The 11,826-nt window shown below is 63.0% G+C and overlaps 2 protein-coding genes across 2 annotated transcripts; both read right to left on the bottom strand.

Annotated features, from left to right (window-relative positions):
• Positions 1–681: 681 nt before the first annotated feature.
• DECR2 (2,4-dienoyl-CoA reductase 2) lies at positions 682–7,132 on the bottom strand. Its single transcript, XM_056503094.1, has 9 exons — positions 6,988–7,132; positions 6,847–6,915; positions 6,458–6,509; positions 4,945–5,080; positions 4,548–4,672; positions 3,977–4,070; positions 3,633–3,737; positions 2,550–2,738; positions 682–1,675 (listed from the first exon to the last, which is right to left on the bottom strand). The coding sequence occupies exons 1-9, from the start codon at positions 7,083–7,085 to the stop codon at positions 1,641–1,643; spliced, it is 903 nt and encodes a 300-aa protein (XP_056359069.1). The 5' UTR covers positions 7,086–7,132; the 3' UTR covers positions 682–1,640.
• Positions 7,133–8,616: 1,484 nt separating this feature from the next.
• Positions 8,617–10,921, bottom strand: LOC130259116 (nucleoside diphosphate kinase, mitochondrial-like). The gene is made up of 5 exons (XM_056503099.1): positions 10,794–10,921; positions 9,204–9,334; positions 9,016–9,117; positions 8,847–8,947; positions 8,617–8,782 (listed from the first exon to the last, which is right to left on the bottom strand). Exons 1-5 carry the CDS (start codon positions 10,879–10,881, stop codon positions 8,662–8,664), a joined length of 543 nt encoding a protein of 180 aa, XP_056359074.1. The 5' UTR covers positions 10,882–10,921; the 3' UTR covers positions 8,617–8,661.
• Positions 10,922–11,826: the final 905 nt, after the last annotated feature.

Raw genomic sequence — 11,826 nt, 5'->3', positions numbered from 1 at the left:
TCCTGCTTCCCAGACAGCTCAGGCAGCCAGGGGTGGCTGGGACTGGCAGGGAGCAAGGTGCCAGCCTGATGCTGTGAATGGCAGCTCTGGATGGGGTCCTGCAGCTCCAGGCCATGCCAAGGAGCTCTGTCCTTGCCCTGGCTCAGCTGCCTCTCCCTGGGGTGGCCACAGGGCCAGCACAGCCCTGACAGTGCCCAAGTCACCTGGTCACAGTTGAACAGTGGAATCCATGGAGCCTCCCAGAACAGGATGCAGGTCACAGACAAGGCTGCAGGTGGCAGAAAAGTCAACACACATCACACAGATCCCTTCTCCAGGAGAAAACACATCCTGTACCCAGAAGAGGAATACCATGCCTGGAGCCAAATCCCAGGAGCCTGGGCAAAGGAGAGCAGCCAGATCCCAGCCCAAGCCCCACACCCCCATCTCTCTGAAGCACCTCCCCAGCACCTCTGCTGCTGGAACCACCTTCCCAGAGCCACTGGGGCTGAGGAGCTGGCAGGTCCCCAAGCCCCTGGGCCTGGAGCACTGGGGCACCACAGAGCCAAGGCTGAAGCCACACCAGGCTCTGGCAGTGGGAGCAGTGGCCCTCCCCCCTCCCTCAGGGCCCAGTTTGGACCACCAGGACCAGTCTGCTGGGCAGGGCACTGGTGCTCATGCACCAGAGAGAGGCATCACTGCTCAGGGGCCAATTTCTTTATTTGTGGCCTGGAGGAAGGAGCAAAACCTGGCAAGTCTACAATCAAGTAGGAAATACAATTAAGTGAGAGAACAAGCTTCATGGAATCCAGGGTGAGCCTAAAAACTACCAGCAGCAGCAGGAGGGTGCACAGGAGCAGAGTGTGTCCCCTGAGGCACCAACACCAGGGACAGGGCTGGCTCCAGCACTGCCATCCATGCAGCCCTGCTGTGGCTCCTGCAGCCCAGCAGGAGGAAAGGACTGGATTCCAGTCCTAGCCCTCCATCTACCCTCAGCTTGAGTGTCTGAGACAGTGTGACACTGGTGTGACAGACAGATGGGTGTGCACAGACCACTGGACACCTGCAGTGCTGCAGCCCCCACACCCCTCTGCTCCCTGCAGAGGGGCACCCCAGCTGCAGCCCTGGCAGCCTCTCAGCACCACTGTCACACCCCTTGGGGACACAGCCACCTCCCCCTGCCAGGGTTTCTCCTCTAAGAGTTGCCAAGGCACAACTGGGCCCACCACACTGGCTGACCCCAACACCAGGCAGGCTGAGCTGCTCCCCCTCCCAAAAACGAGCTGCTGCTGGGGCTCTTGGGCAGTTCTCAGGCTAAGACAGGGGACAGGGGACTAAGAGGATGGGTATCCATGGGTGGCACTGCTTGGGGCTTGGGAAAGGCCATAAGAGCAGCTTGGAGGGAGCCACAAAGGGACAGTGACTATCTCAGCCCTCCATGCTGTCTGCACCCACAGCCACACCAGCTCAGAAGGCAGCAATGGCACAGGATGGGGGTGGGCACCCCCAGAGCTGGGTCCCCAGGCAGACACGGGGCTGGCAGTGTCACCACTGCCACCAGTGGCCAAGGAGAGGCTGTGGCTGTCAGCACTGGCTCTGGAAGATGTCCCTCCGTGGTGTCCCAGGTCACATCTGTCCATCAGTCAGTCCCAGGCTGTCCATCAGTGGGGCTGGTTTGCTCCTGCAGCCCAGACATCTGCAAGAGAGGGAGGAGGTGGGGACAGAGCCCTGCTGGGGCCTGCCCAGCTCAGGGACAGCCCAGGACCAGGGGGACACAGGCAGGGAGGAGACCCCTTCCCCTGCCATGCTGCAGGAATTCATGAAAGGAACAGGCTCTTGGCATTCTTTGTGCTCAATCCTGCTGCTGGGGCACAGAAAATGGGCATCATATGGCTTTGGGGGAATCTCAGAGGTGCCTGGAGAAGCATCCAAAGGACACCATGTGACAAGCCAGGCTCAAAGAGAAAATCCAGCAGGTTCTGCTTGTCCCAAGTCATCCCCAGGACTGTCCATGAGTACATGTCCATGCCATGCTGTGGCAGCCATACCCCAGGAAAATCATGGTTAGGAATCATCATTTAAGTTGGAGAAGCTCTCTAAGACCATCAAATCCAACTGTTCCCCCAGAACTGCCACGGCCACCACTAAACTGTGTCCCCAAGTGCCACATCCACATGGCTTTTAAATCCCTGCAGGGATGATGACCCCACCACTGCCTTGGGCAGCTGTGCCAAGGCCTGACCATCCTTCCCACGAAGAATTTTCCCTGTATCCAACCTAAACCTCCCTGGCACAACTTGAGGCCATTTCCTTGTCCTGTCCCTGTTCCCTGGGAGCAGAGCCCGACCCCCCCGGCTGTCCCCTCCTGTCAGGGAGTTGTGCAGAGCCAGAAGGTTCCCCCTGAGCCTCCTTCTCTCCAGGCTGAGCCCCTTTCCCCTCTCCTCAGCTGCTCCTCACAGGATCCATGCCCTGTACCCCAGGGAAAAGCTGGGTTTCCCTGAGGAGCCCTGCTCCCATCCCACGAGGGGGAAATGCAGTCACCTAGAGTTTAGCAGAGGAGGAGGCAATACCCAGCAAGGCAGAGAAGCTGTTGGGGGAGGTGAGCCAGCTGCCCCCATCCACGACCAGGGTGGTGCCGGTGACGTAGGAGGAGAGGGGGCTGGCCAGGTACAGCGTGCTGTGCGCGATCTCCGTCTTGTTCCCCGCGCGCTGCAGCGGGATCACGGAGAACTGGGCTGACTTCTCGGCAAATCTCCCACCTGGAAGGAGCAGCAAAGAGTCAGTTTGGACCATGGGAGGGCTGTCCCCCACCATGGGGCTGGCTCAGTGCTCCAGGGAACTGGGATGGGATCCTGGCACAGCCCTGTGATGATTTAAAGGAGGGGAGCTCAAGCCCAGCAGGGATTTTGTACTGACACAGCAAGCTCAAGACAGGACCTCAAAAAGCTTTAGAATCATGGAATTATGGAATGCTTGTGGTTGTGAGGGATCTCTCCTTCTCCTCCCCTGCCATGGGCAGGGACACCTCCCACTGTCCCAGGCTGCTCCCAGCCCCATCCAGCCTGGCCTTGGGCACTGCCAGGGATCCAGGGGCAGCCACAGCTGCTCTGGGCACCCTGTGCCAGGGCCTGCCCACCCTCCCAGGGAACAATTCCTGCCCAATATCCCATCCAGCCCTGCTCTCTGGCAGTGGAAGCCATTCCCTGTGTCCTGTCCCTCCATCCCTTGTCCCCAGTCCCTCTGCAGCTCTCCTGGAGCCCCTTTAGGCCCTGGAAGGGGCTCTGAGGTATCCATGGCTCCAGAGCAGAGGGGCTCCAGCCCTTGGAGCATCTCCATGGCCTCTGGACCATGGTCTTTCCCATCCTCTGCAGCTGCACCAGCACTCTGCTCATGGACTACAAGAGCCAACCCCTCAGGCAGGACTGAGTTTTGGGGGAGCACAATGCATCATGGCATCAGAGAGCCCAACCTGCTGCCAAACCAGTGCCCTGGGAGCTACCAGGGATGTGGGAATGTTCCCACAGAGCTGTGCCAGCCAAGCCAGTGCCCAGTAGCAACCCCCCAGGAGCTGTGTGGCACTGGGGGTCCCTCCAGGTCCCCTCCCAGGGGATGCCAGCAGGGCACTGGCAGGGCAGGAGCCCAGGCTGCCTCACCCAGGCGTCGGAAGCCCTCGGTGCCCGTGATGGGGCCGGGGGCCAGGCTGTTCACACGGATGTTGTTGGGTCCCCACTCCACTGCCAGGTGACGGGTCATGGCATCTGCAGAGGGATTGCAACAGCAGTGAGAAACAGGAGCACAGCCTTGCCAGCAACTTCTGCTGAGGGGGGAAAAAATGCTGCAGAAGAGTCTGGCTGAGAGGGGAGAAGAGCCTCATCCCAAACCCAGGCATGCAGTAACCACACCAATTCACACTTGCCCCTCCCCAAGGCATCTTCTCATCCCAGTATTTAGGAAGAACTGTCTTTTTTGCTGGCCCCAGCAGGGTGTGTTGAGGTACCTATGGCAGCCTTGGCAGCCCCAGCGTGCACCTGCAGGGCCTGCCCTCGGTAGCTCAGGGTCGCCGTGATGTTAACGATGACCCCACCATGGTCCTGGGAAGGAAAGGAGATGTGGAGTTAGGCAGGGAGCAGCACAAAGGGTCACAGAGGGCTCTGAGGGACAGGAGAGCTGGGCTTGGAGGGACAGTCACCCATGGGCACTGCCAAGCCATCTCTGGGGCAGCTCTACCCACTGAAAATCAGGGATGGGGCAGCCAGCTGGAGAGGTGGGACATGCAGGGTGGAAGGAAAAGCCAAAGCAAAGCGGCAGAGCTGGAAAAGGAGTAGGAGATCACAGCTTCTCCAGTTGGCAGAGAATGGAAAGGTGTTGCAACAGCACAAAGCCCCAGGGCAAGGGACAGGAGGATCCCCAGTCCAGGGCTGGGATTCCTGGAAGAGAACAGAGTGGATCTGTGCAGGGAGGCTCTAGGTCTTTTGCCCAGAGATTTGCCCAGGAGCACAGTGTGGTTTGACACTACCCCCTGCCTACCAGAGCCTCTCCTCAGAGTCCCCTGGCTCCATGCCACTCACCCGGAAATATTTCTCAAAGAGGACTTTGGAGGTGTTGAAGGTGCCCATGGTGTCGATGTCTATCACTGTCTTGAAGGCGTTGAAGGACAGGGCACTGGCTGGGCACAGGAAGTTCCCTGCAGCACCTGAAGCACAGGGACAGGCAGGACAGGGCAGGGAGAGATGTCAGGGCCCTTCTGTGACAAGGAGGGTGAGGGATAATGTCTGCATGCTGGACATGGAGACAGCCCTGGTAAAGGATAAACTGGTGGCTCTGGGTGCCCAGCAGCACAAGGGGAGCAGGGATGAAGCACAGCCAGGCAAACAGGGATGGCTGTGTACCACACACAGATCTCTGCTTCCTCTGTGCCCCCAGGGATGCCTGTGCAGGAAAACACCCTGCCCTCTCCACCCTCACCATTGATGAGGATGTCAATCCTCTGGAACTCCTTCAGCGCCTCGTCCACCGCGGCCGCGATGGTCTGGGGCTGCCGGACATCCATGGACAGGGGCAGGCACTGCTGCCCTGTGGCTGCCATCAGCTTCTTCGAAGCCTGAAGGGACAAAAAGAGACTTGAGAGAGCCTGGCTGCACCCTGCTAGCCCTGGGGTAGCCAGGGAAAGCTCCTGCATGCTGCATCCCAGCCAGAGCTGGCTAAGCCCAGTCACCTGCACGGGCTGCCATGGACACAGCACATCCCAGGCAACATCTCTGCAGGGCAAGTACAAAGGTTGGACCCCAGCAAGGCATTTTTGGCCTGAGCCCAGCCATAATTGCCCTTTAGATCCAAAAAGTCAGTGGGCAAAAGGGCAAAGACAGAGCAACCAGGTGTCAGGCTGTGAGACAGACCAGCTCTGCAGCTCAGGGTTTGTCACAAGCCACCCACATGGCTCATTAAGAGTAAGATTTTCCCCAGGGAATTAAGCACAGGGGACACACAAGCCCAGCAGCAACTCCACACAACACCCAGAGCTGCTCCCATGTCTATTTTGGGCCTTGTGAAAGGTTCTGAGCCCCAACAACACATGGGTGCATGAGCAGCTGGAGCCCTGGACTGCTGATTCTGTGGCCTCAGAAGACTCTGACCCCTGAGAACTAAAAAACTGCTGAGCTTTGCAGCTTCTTCTAGCACGTGAGGGAGTGGGAAAGGGCAGCCAACCACACCTGCAGCCTCCTCTCTGCCCCAAAACACAGGGTACCTGTGCAGCCCCCCCAAGCCACAGAGCCTGGGCTCTGATCCTGCTGCACGCTGAGGTTTCAGTCCAACCTTGGGCTCTGCCCTGCTGGCAAACCTCCCCCACAGCTCATTTCTGTCTCTCTCCCCCACAAAAAGCCATGATGATGGTGAAACAGCCTCACAAAGCAGGTTCCAGATTAACAGAGCCATGCTGGAGGTGCTGTGGGTGCAGCCCCCCAAACCTGCACCCACCCTGCCCAGCACTGTGTGAGTGCCCAGGGCTGGGAGGCTGGGAAGCACTGGGAAGCACTGGGAAGCACTGGGAAACCATTCCTCCTATTGCACTATTCCCAGGGCTCCCAGTTCCCCTGAGAGAGCAGCAGGGTTCCCAGGGCTCCCAGTTCCACGGGGGAGAGCAGCAGGGTTCCCAGGGCTCCCAGTTCTACTGGGAGAGGAGCAGGATTCCCAGGGCTCCCAGTTCTACTGGGAGAGAGCAGCAGGATTCCCAGGGCTCCCAGTTCCACTGGGAGAGCAGCAGGATTCCCAGGGCTCCCATTTCCACGGGGGAGAGCAGCAGGATTCCCAGGGCTCCCAGTTCCCCTGAGAGAGCAGCAGGATTCCCAGGGCTCCCAGTTCCACTGAGAGAGCAGCAGGGTTCCCAGGGCTCCCAGTTCCACTGGGAGAGAGCAGCAGGGTTCCCAGGGCTCCCAGTTCCACGGGGGCTCGCAGCAGGATTTCGGGGCTCGCAGCTCACCTCGGTCACTCGCTGCAGGTTCCTGCTGGCAATGACGGTCCGGCAGCCGTGCCTGCAGGGAAGGGGCAGCTGAGAAGGGCCGGGCTCCTCAGCAGCACCTCGGCATCAGCAGCAGCAGCTCGGGGGTTCCTGCAGGAATTGTGCCCCCCACGGCCGCAGGAGGCGGGCGGGCAGAGGCAGAGCCCGGCCCGGAGCTCCCTGAGGGCTGCAGGGCCCGGACCGCCGCGGGAAAGGGATGGGGCGGCGGGAGGGACAGAGAAGGGGTGAGGAGGAGGAAAGTGCGGGAAGAGAAGAGAAGGGAGGGGAAAGAAGGGGACGGAAGAGAAGAAGGGAAGGGGGGAAAGTAAAAGGAAAGCATGGAGGGAAGGAGGGTCCGTCCCAGCCCGCACCTCATGAAGATCTCGGCGATGCGGAAGCCGATGCCGGAGCCGCCGCCGGTGATGAAGGCAACCTGGCCCCTGTGGGACAGAAACCGCGGTCAGAGCCTGCCCGGGGAGGCGAGGCGGCCGCGCCCGGCGGGCGGGACTCACGCGAGCAGGTCGGGGCTGAGCAGGTGCCGGTACTGCGGCAGGCACTCGTCCCCGTCCTCGTCCGGCGGCACCCGCGCGGCCATGGCGGCCTCGGCCATGGCGCCGCTGCGCACTGCGCCTGCGCGGGCAACGCCGCCGTCGCCTGGCAACGGGGAGCGCCGGGACACAGCGACACCCAGCGGCCGCGGCGGGAACTGCGGGGGGCGGCCGGAGATACCGGAGAGATACCGGAGAGACATCCCGGAGATACCGGAGAGAGATCCCGGAGATACCGGAGAGAGATACCGGAGATACCGGAGAGATACCGGAGAGAGATACCGGAGATACCGGAGAGAGATCCTGGAGATATCGGAGACACCGGAGAGACATCCCGGAGATACCGGAGAGACATCCCGGAGATACCGGAGATACCGGAGAAAGATACCGGAGATACCGGAGAGAGATCCCTGAGAGACATCCCGGAGATACCGGAGAGAGATACCGGAGATACCGGAGACATCCCGGAGATCCTGGAGATACCGGAGCTGTCCTGGGGATCCCGGAGCTGTCCCGGGGATCCCGGAGCTGTCCCACTGCTCCCAGAGCTGTTCTGGATATCCCAGTGCTCTCCCAGTGCTCCCAGAGCTGTCCCAGCGCTGTCCCGGTGTTGGCCCGGTGATGTCCCAGAGCTATCCCGGAGCTCTCCCAGTGCTCTCCCAGTGTTGTCCCAGTGATATCCACTGTGCCAGTAGCGTCCCAGTATGTCCAGTGGCGTCCCAGTGCTTTCCGTAGGGTCCCAGTGGCCCCCAGTGCCACCCAGTGGTGTCTCAGTGCTTCACAGTGGCGTCCCAGTCCCTCTCAGCGGTGTCCCAGTGCCACCCAGCGGTGTCCCAGTGCCACCCAGCGGTGTCCCAGTGTCGCTCGGAGCAGTTTTACAGCTCAGACCCCACCCTGGTCTCCTCCAGTCACCCACAGAGCCCCTGCAGCCCCGCGGGCACAGCCCGGCCTCCCAGTACGGTTCCAGTGCCCCCAGGGACATCCCAGTGCCTCACAAAGCTTCCCAGTACAAACCAGTACTTTCCATGGATGTACCAGTGACATCCCAGAGCTTCCCAATGCAGCCCAAATACCCCCCAGGGACAGCCCAGTGCCTTCTAGGGCTGCTCAGCGCAACCCCAGTGCCTCCCAGTGCTCCCAGTACCATCCCAGTGCCTCCCAGAGCTCCCCAGTAGCATCCCAGTGCCTTCCAGAGCTCCCCAGTACTATCCCAGTGCTCCCAGGGACATCCCAGTGCCTCCCACAGCTCCCCAATACCACCCCAGTGCCCTCTGGGGACATCCCAGAGCTCCCCAGTACCATCCCAGTGCCCTCTGGGGACATCCCAGAGCTCCCCAGTACCGTCCCAGTGCTCCCAGGGACATCCCAGTGCCTTCCAGAGCTCCCCAGTAGCATCCCAGTGCTCCCAGTACCATCCCAGTGCCTCCCAGAGCTCCCCAGTACCATCTCAGTGCCCTCTGGGGACATCCCAGAGCTCCCCAGTACCATCCCAGTGCTCCCAGGGACATCCCAGTGCTCCCAGTACCATCCCAGTGCCTCCCAGCGCTCCCAGCCCTTGCTGGTGGTATCGGAGGGACGAGCCAGGGTCGGCGCTGGAGGCAGCCGGGTTTATTGTGGCGGGGGTGCCCCGGGCGGGCTCTAGAGCCCGTAGATGTTGTCGCTGTCGCCGCTGTCCCAGGCCAGCAGCTCGTGCCGCTGGAACCAGAAGCCGATCTCCCGCCGGGCCGTCTCCACGGAGTCACTGGCGTGGACCAGGTTCCTGCGAGGGGACAGGGATGGGGACAGTGCCGCGGCCGTGGGGTCCCGCCCCCCCCCGGCCCTACCTGGCGATGTGCACGCTGAGGTCCCCCCGGATTGTCCCCACGGCGCTGCTGTCCCCAACCATGGCCCGCGTGCACCGCACCACGTTGTAGCCCTCCCACACCTGCGGGACGGCGACAGCTGAGTCCCCTGCGCCCCGCGCCCCCCGCGACCCCCGAGCTGTCCCCTCACCATGGCCACCACCGGCCCCGAGGTCATGTAGGCGACGAGCGCGGGGTAGAAGGGCTTCGGCCGCAGCTGCTCGTAGTGCTGCTCCACGAGCCTGCGGTCCGCCTGAGGCAGCGGCGGCGACAGCGACAGCGACAGTGACACCCGGGCCGTGTCCCCCGGCCGCCCCCGCTCCCCGCCGGGCCCGGTACCTGCAGCAGCTTCATGGCCACCAGTTTGAAGCCGCGGCGCTCGAAGCGCTGGATGATGTCCCCCAGCAGCCGCCGCTGCAGCGCGTCCGGCTTGGCCACCAGCAGCGTCTGCTCCTGCAGCGCCGGGGGGACTGCGGGACATCGGGGTCACCGCCACCCCCGCGGGACACGGAGTCATCGCCACCCCCGCGGGACACCGGGCCCCACCACACACGGCACCCCGAGCTGGCCCCGCGGCACCGCGGCTTGTACTCAGCCCCGAGGATACCGATGGGAACCCGCCCCCATCCCTGTCCCCAGCCCTGTCCCCCATCCCTGTCCCCATTCTTCTCTCTATCCCTGTCCCCAGCCCTGTCCCCCATCCCTGTCCCCACCCCATCCCGGGGCCATGTCCCCAGAACAAGCTGTGCCTCTCAGGCTGGTGGCGTCCCAAGGGACACACAAAGCCCTGATGGCTGTTGGGAACACGTCCGTGGGCTTTAAGCCAGGGATGTCTGTGCCGCGTCCCGGTGCTGGGGACTCTTTCCCGGGCACAGCTCTCCGCTGCTGGAGAGGAAAATCCATCGCCGTGGGACGCAGGGTCCGGCCCCGCTGTCACCCCTGGGGTGGCCCTGCCGCGGCTGCGCTGCAGGAGGGGACAAAACCCCCAAGGGACAGCGCATCCCGTCCGCTGCGGGGACAGAGGGGACAGGAAGGAGGGGAAGGAAGAGGGAGGACACTTCACTGCCAACCCCAGGGCTGGCGGGGACAGAGCTGGATAAACGGAGCCCATGAGCTCACCCGCGCCCCGGGCACTGCTGGACAGGGCTCGGCTTTGCCGGGGTCACAGTCCTGGGGACTCTGAACCCCCCGGGACCTTCAGGGAGCGCCAGCGCCGGCCCCTGCCCCATCCCGGCACACGGGGCTGGGCACAGCAGAGCTGGCACCCACTCCCTGAGCTGGCGGGGACAGGAGCCCGTGAGCCGCCACCCCCCGGGATGGAGGGACGGGGACACCGCGAGGGGATGGGGCACCATGGGGACAGGACGGGAACAGCAGCTCTGATGGGACAGCACGAGCAGGGGGCTGGGGACGGGATGGGGGTGAGGAAAGGGTCCCCAAGAGCAGGATGGGGAAGGGGATGAAAGATCCCAGGGATGGGGACCGGGTCCTCTGGAGTAGGGGTGGGGACAGGATCCCCAGGGGCAGGGCAGGGCGGGGACAAGGTCCCCAGGGGCAGGATGAGGGTGGGGACAGGGTCCCCAGGGGCAGGATGGGGATGGGAACAGGGTCCCCAGGGGCAGGGCAGGGTGGGGACAGGGTCTTCAGGGGCAGGGTGAAGATGGGGATAGGGTCTCCAGGGACAGGATGGGGGTGGGCACAGGGTCCCCAGGGGCAGGGCAGGGCGGGGACAGGGTCCCCAGGGGCGGGATGGGGATGGGCACAGGGTCCCCAGGGGCAGGGCAGGGTGGGCACAGGGTCCCCAGGGGCGGGATGGGGATGGGCACAGGGTCCCCAGGGGCGGGGCAGGGTGGGCACAGGGTCCCCAGGGGCAGGGTGAAGATGGGCACAGGGTCCCCAGGGGCAGGGCAGAACGGGGCCGTGTCTCACCGGAGCCGTAGCAGCGGGGCCCGGGGGGGCTCAGGCCCGGCTGTCCCCGCGGGAGGCTCCGGGCCAGGCAGCGCCCCAGCGAGCCCATGGTGGCCCCGGCGGGTCGGAGCCGGGCTCGCTCAGCCTGCGGAGGCTTTAAGGGCCCGGCCGAGCCCGGGGACGGGTCAGGCTTCCGTCCCTCCCCTTAAAGCAGCAGCCGGGGATGTCCCGGGACGGAGCATCCTCCCCATCCGGAGCGTTCCAGCACAGAGCATCCTAACACCGAACAGCCCGGCTGGATTCCCGAGCCCTGCCAGGAACCAAACCTGCCCGTGCTTTGCCCTCGGTTCACCAGGCAGGGAGAGGCTGGGTCAGCCCGTGCCAGGCTGAGCTGGGGCACAAGGCAGTCCCCAGCCCTGGGAACAGCCAGGGCAGTGTCCTGTGGGGCACAGACTGCCCTGGACACAGCAGGTCTGGGGAACTTGCCCAGATGGGAGCCCCTCTGATCACTTCTCCAAGCCCCATTCCACACCCCAGGCTGGGAAATCACTTTCCCGGGCTGAGACACCTCATGGGAGAGCAGCTTGACAAGTCCATGGAAAAGCCTGGCTGCTTTGAGCCTGTTTCCCAAACCTGTGCTGATTTGAAGGACTGAGGAGTATCCTGAAGAAGCTGAGGGCTGGCCTTGATCCCACTGTCCCTGCTAGCACCCTGCCTTCCCAAGGCACAGGGATGGGGGGACAGAACCCCTGCCAGAGCCTGGGGGACTTTGGGGACCTGCCGGGCTCAGCATCATGGCAAAAAACACTCCAGTGGCTTCCCGTGGGCAAATGGATTCAACAGGTTGTGGAAAAGAGACTTCCTGCCCCCAAACAAGGGTCTGCCATGTCAGAGGGAATGGGACAGGGTGGCAAAGGGGAAACAGGTCTCAGGACAAGGGGTGGCAGATTGGAGCCTGGACTTCAGGCACCTGGCTGCTGCTGGCATTGACCAAGGTAAAACTTGTACTTTCACCCTCTGTCAAGCCAAGAAAGAGAAGCAGGATGAGCCTGGA

Source organism: Oenanthe melanoleuca, chromosome 14 (genome assembly GCF_029582105.1).
Source record: "Oenanthe melanoleuca isolate GR-GAL-2019-014 chromosome 14, OMel1.0, whole genome shotgun sequence".
Taxonomy (NCBI): Eukaryota; Metazoa; Chordata; class Aves; order Passeriformes; family Muscicapidae; genus Oenanthe; species Oenanthe melanoleuca.
The sequence above is the reverse complement of the archived record's forward strand: the minus strand, read 5'-3'. Positions and strand labels throughout refer to the sequence as shown.

What these genes read in the sequence shown, in the direction of transcription:
- DECR2 (XM_056503094.1), bottom strand. Translation starts at nt 7,085, where the DNA reads ATGGCCGAGGCCGCCATGGCCGCGCGGGTGCCGCCGGACGAGGACGGG. An exon ending in CTCAGCCCCGACCTGCTCGC is followed by an intron (nt 6,916 to 6,987) that starts GTGAGTCCCGCC and finishes TCTGTCCCACAG; the next exon opens with GGGCCAGGTTGCCTTCATCA. An exon ending in CAGCTTCTCTGCCTTGCTGG is followed by an intron (nt 1,676 to 2,549) that starts GTATTGCCTCCT and finishes CCTCTCTTGCAG; the next exon opens with ATGTCTGGGCTGCAGGAGCA.
- LOC130259116 (XM_056503099.1), bottom strand. Translation starts at nt 10,881, where the DNA reads ATGGGCTCGCTGGGGCGCTGCCTGGCCCGGAGCCTCCCGCGGGGACAG. An exon ending in GCCCCGCTGCTACGGCTCCG is followed by an intron (nt 9,335 to 10,793) that starts GTGAGACACGGC and finishes GATGTCCCGCAG; the next exon opens with TCCCCCCGGCGCTGCAGGAG. An exon ending in CGGGGCCGGTGGTGGCCATG is followed by an intron (nt 8,948 to 9,015) that starts GTGAGGGGACAG and finishes GCCGTCCCGCAG; the next exon opens with GTGTGGGAGGGCTACAACGT.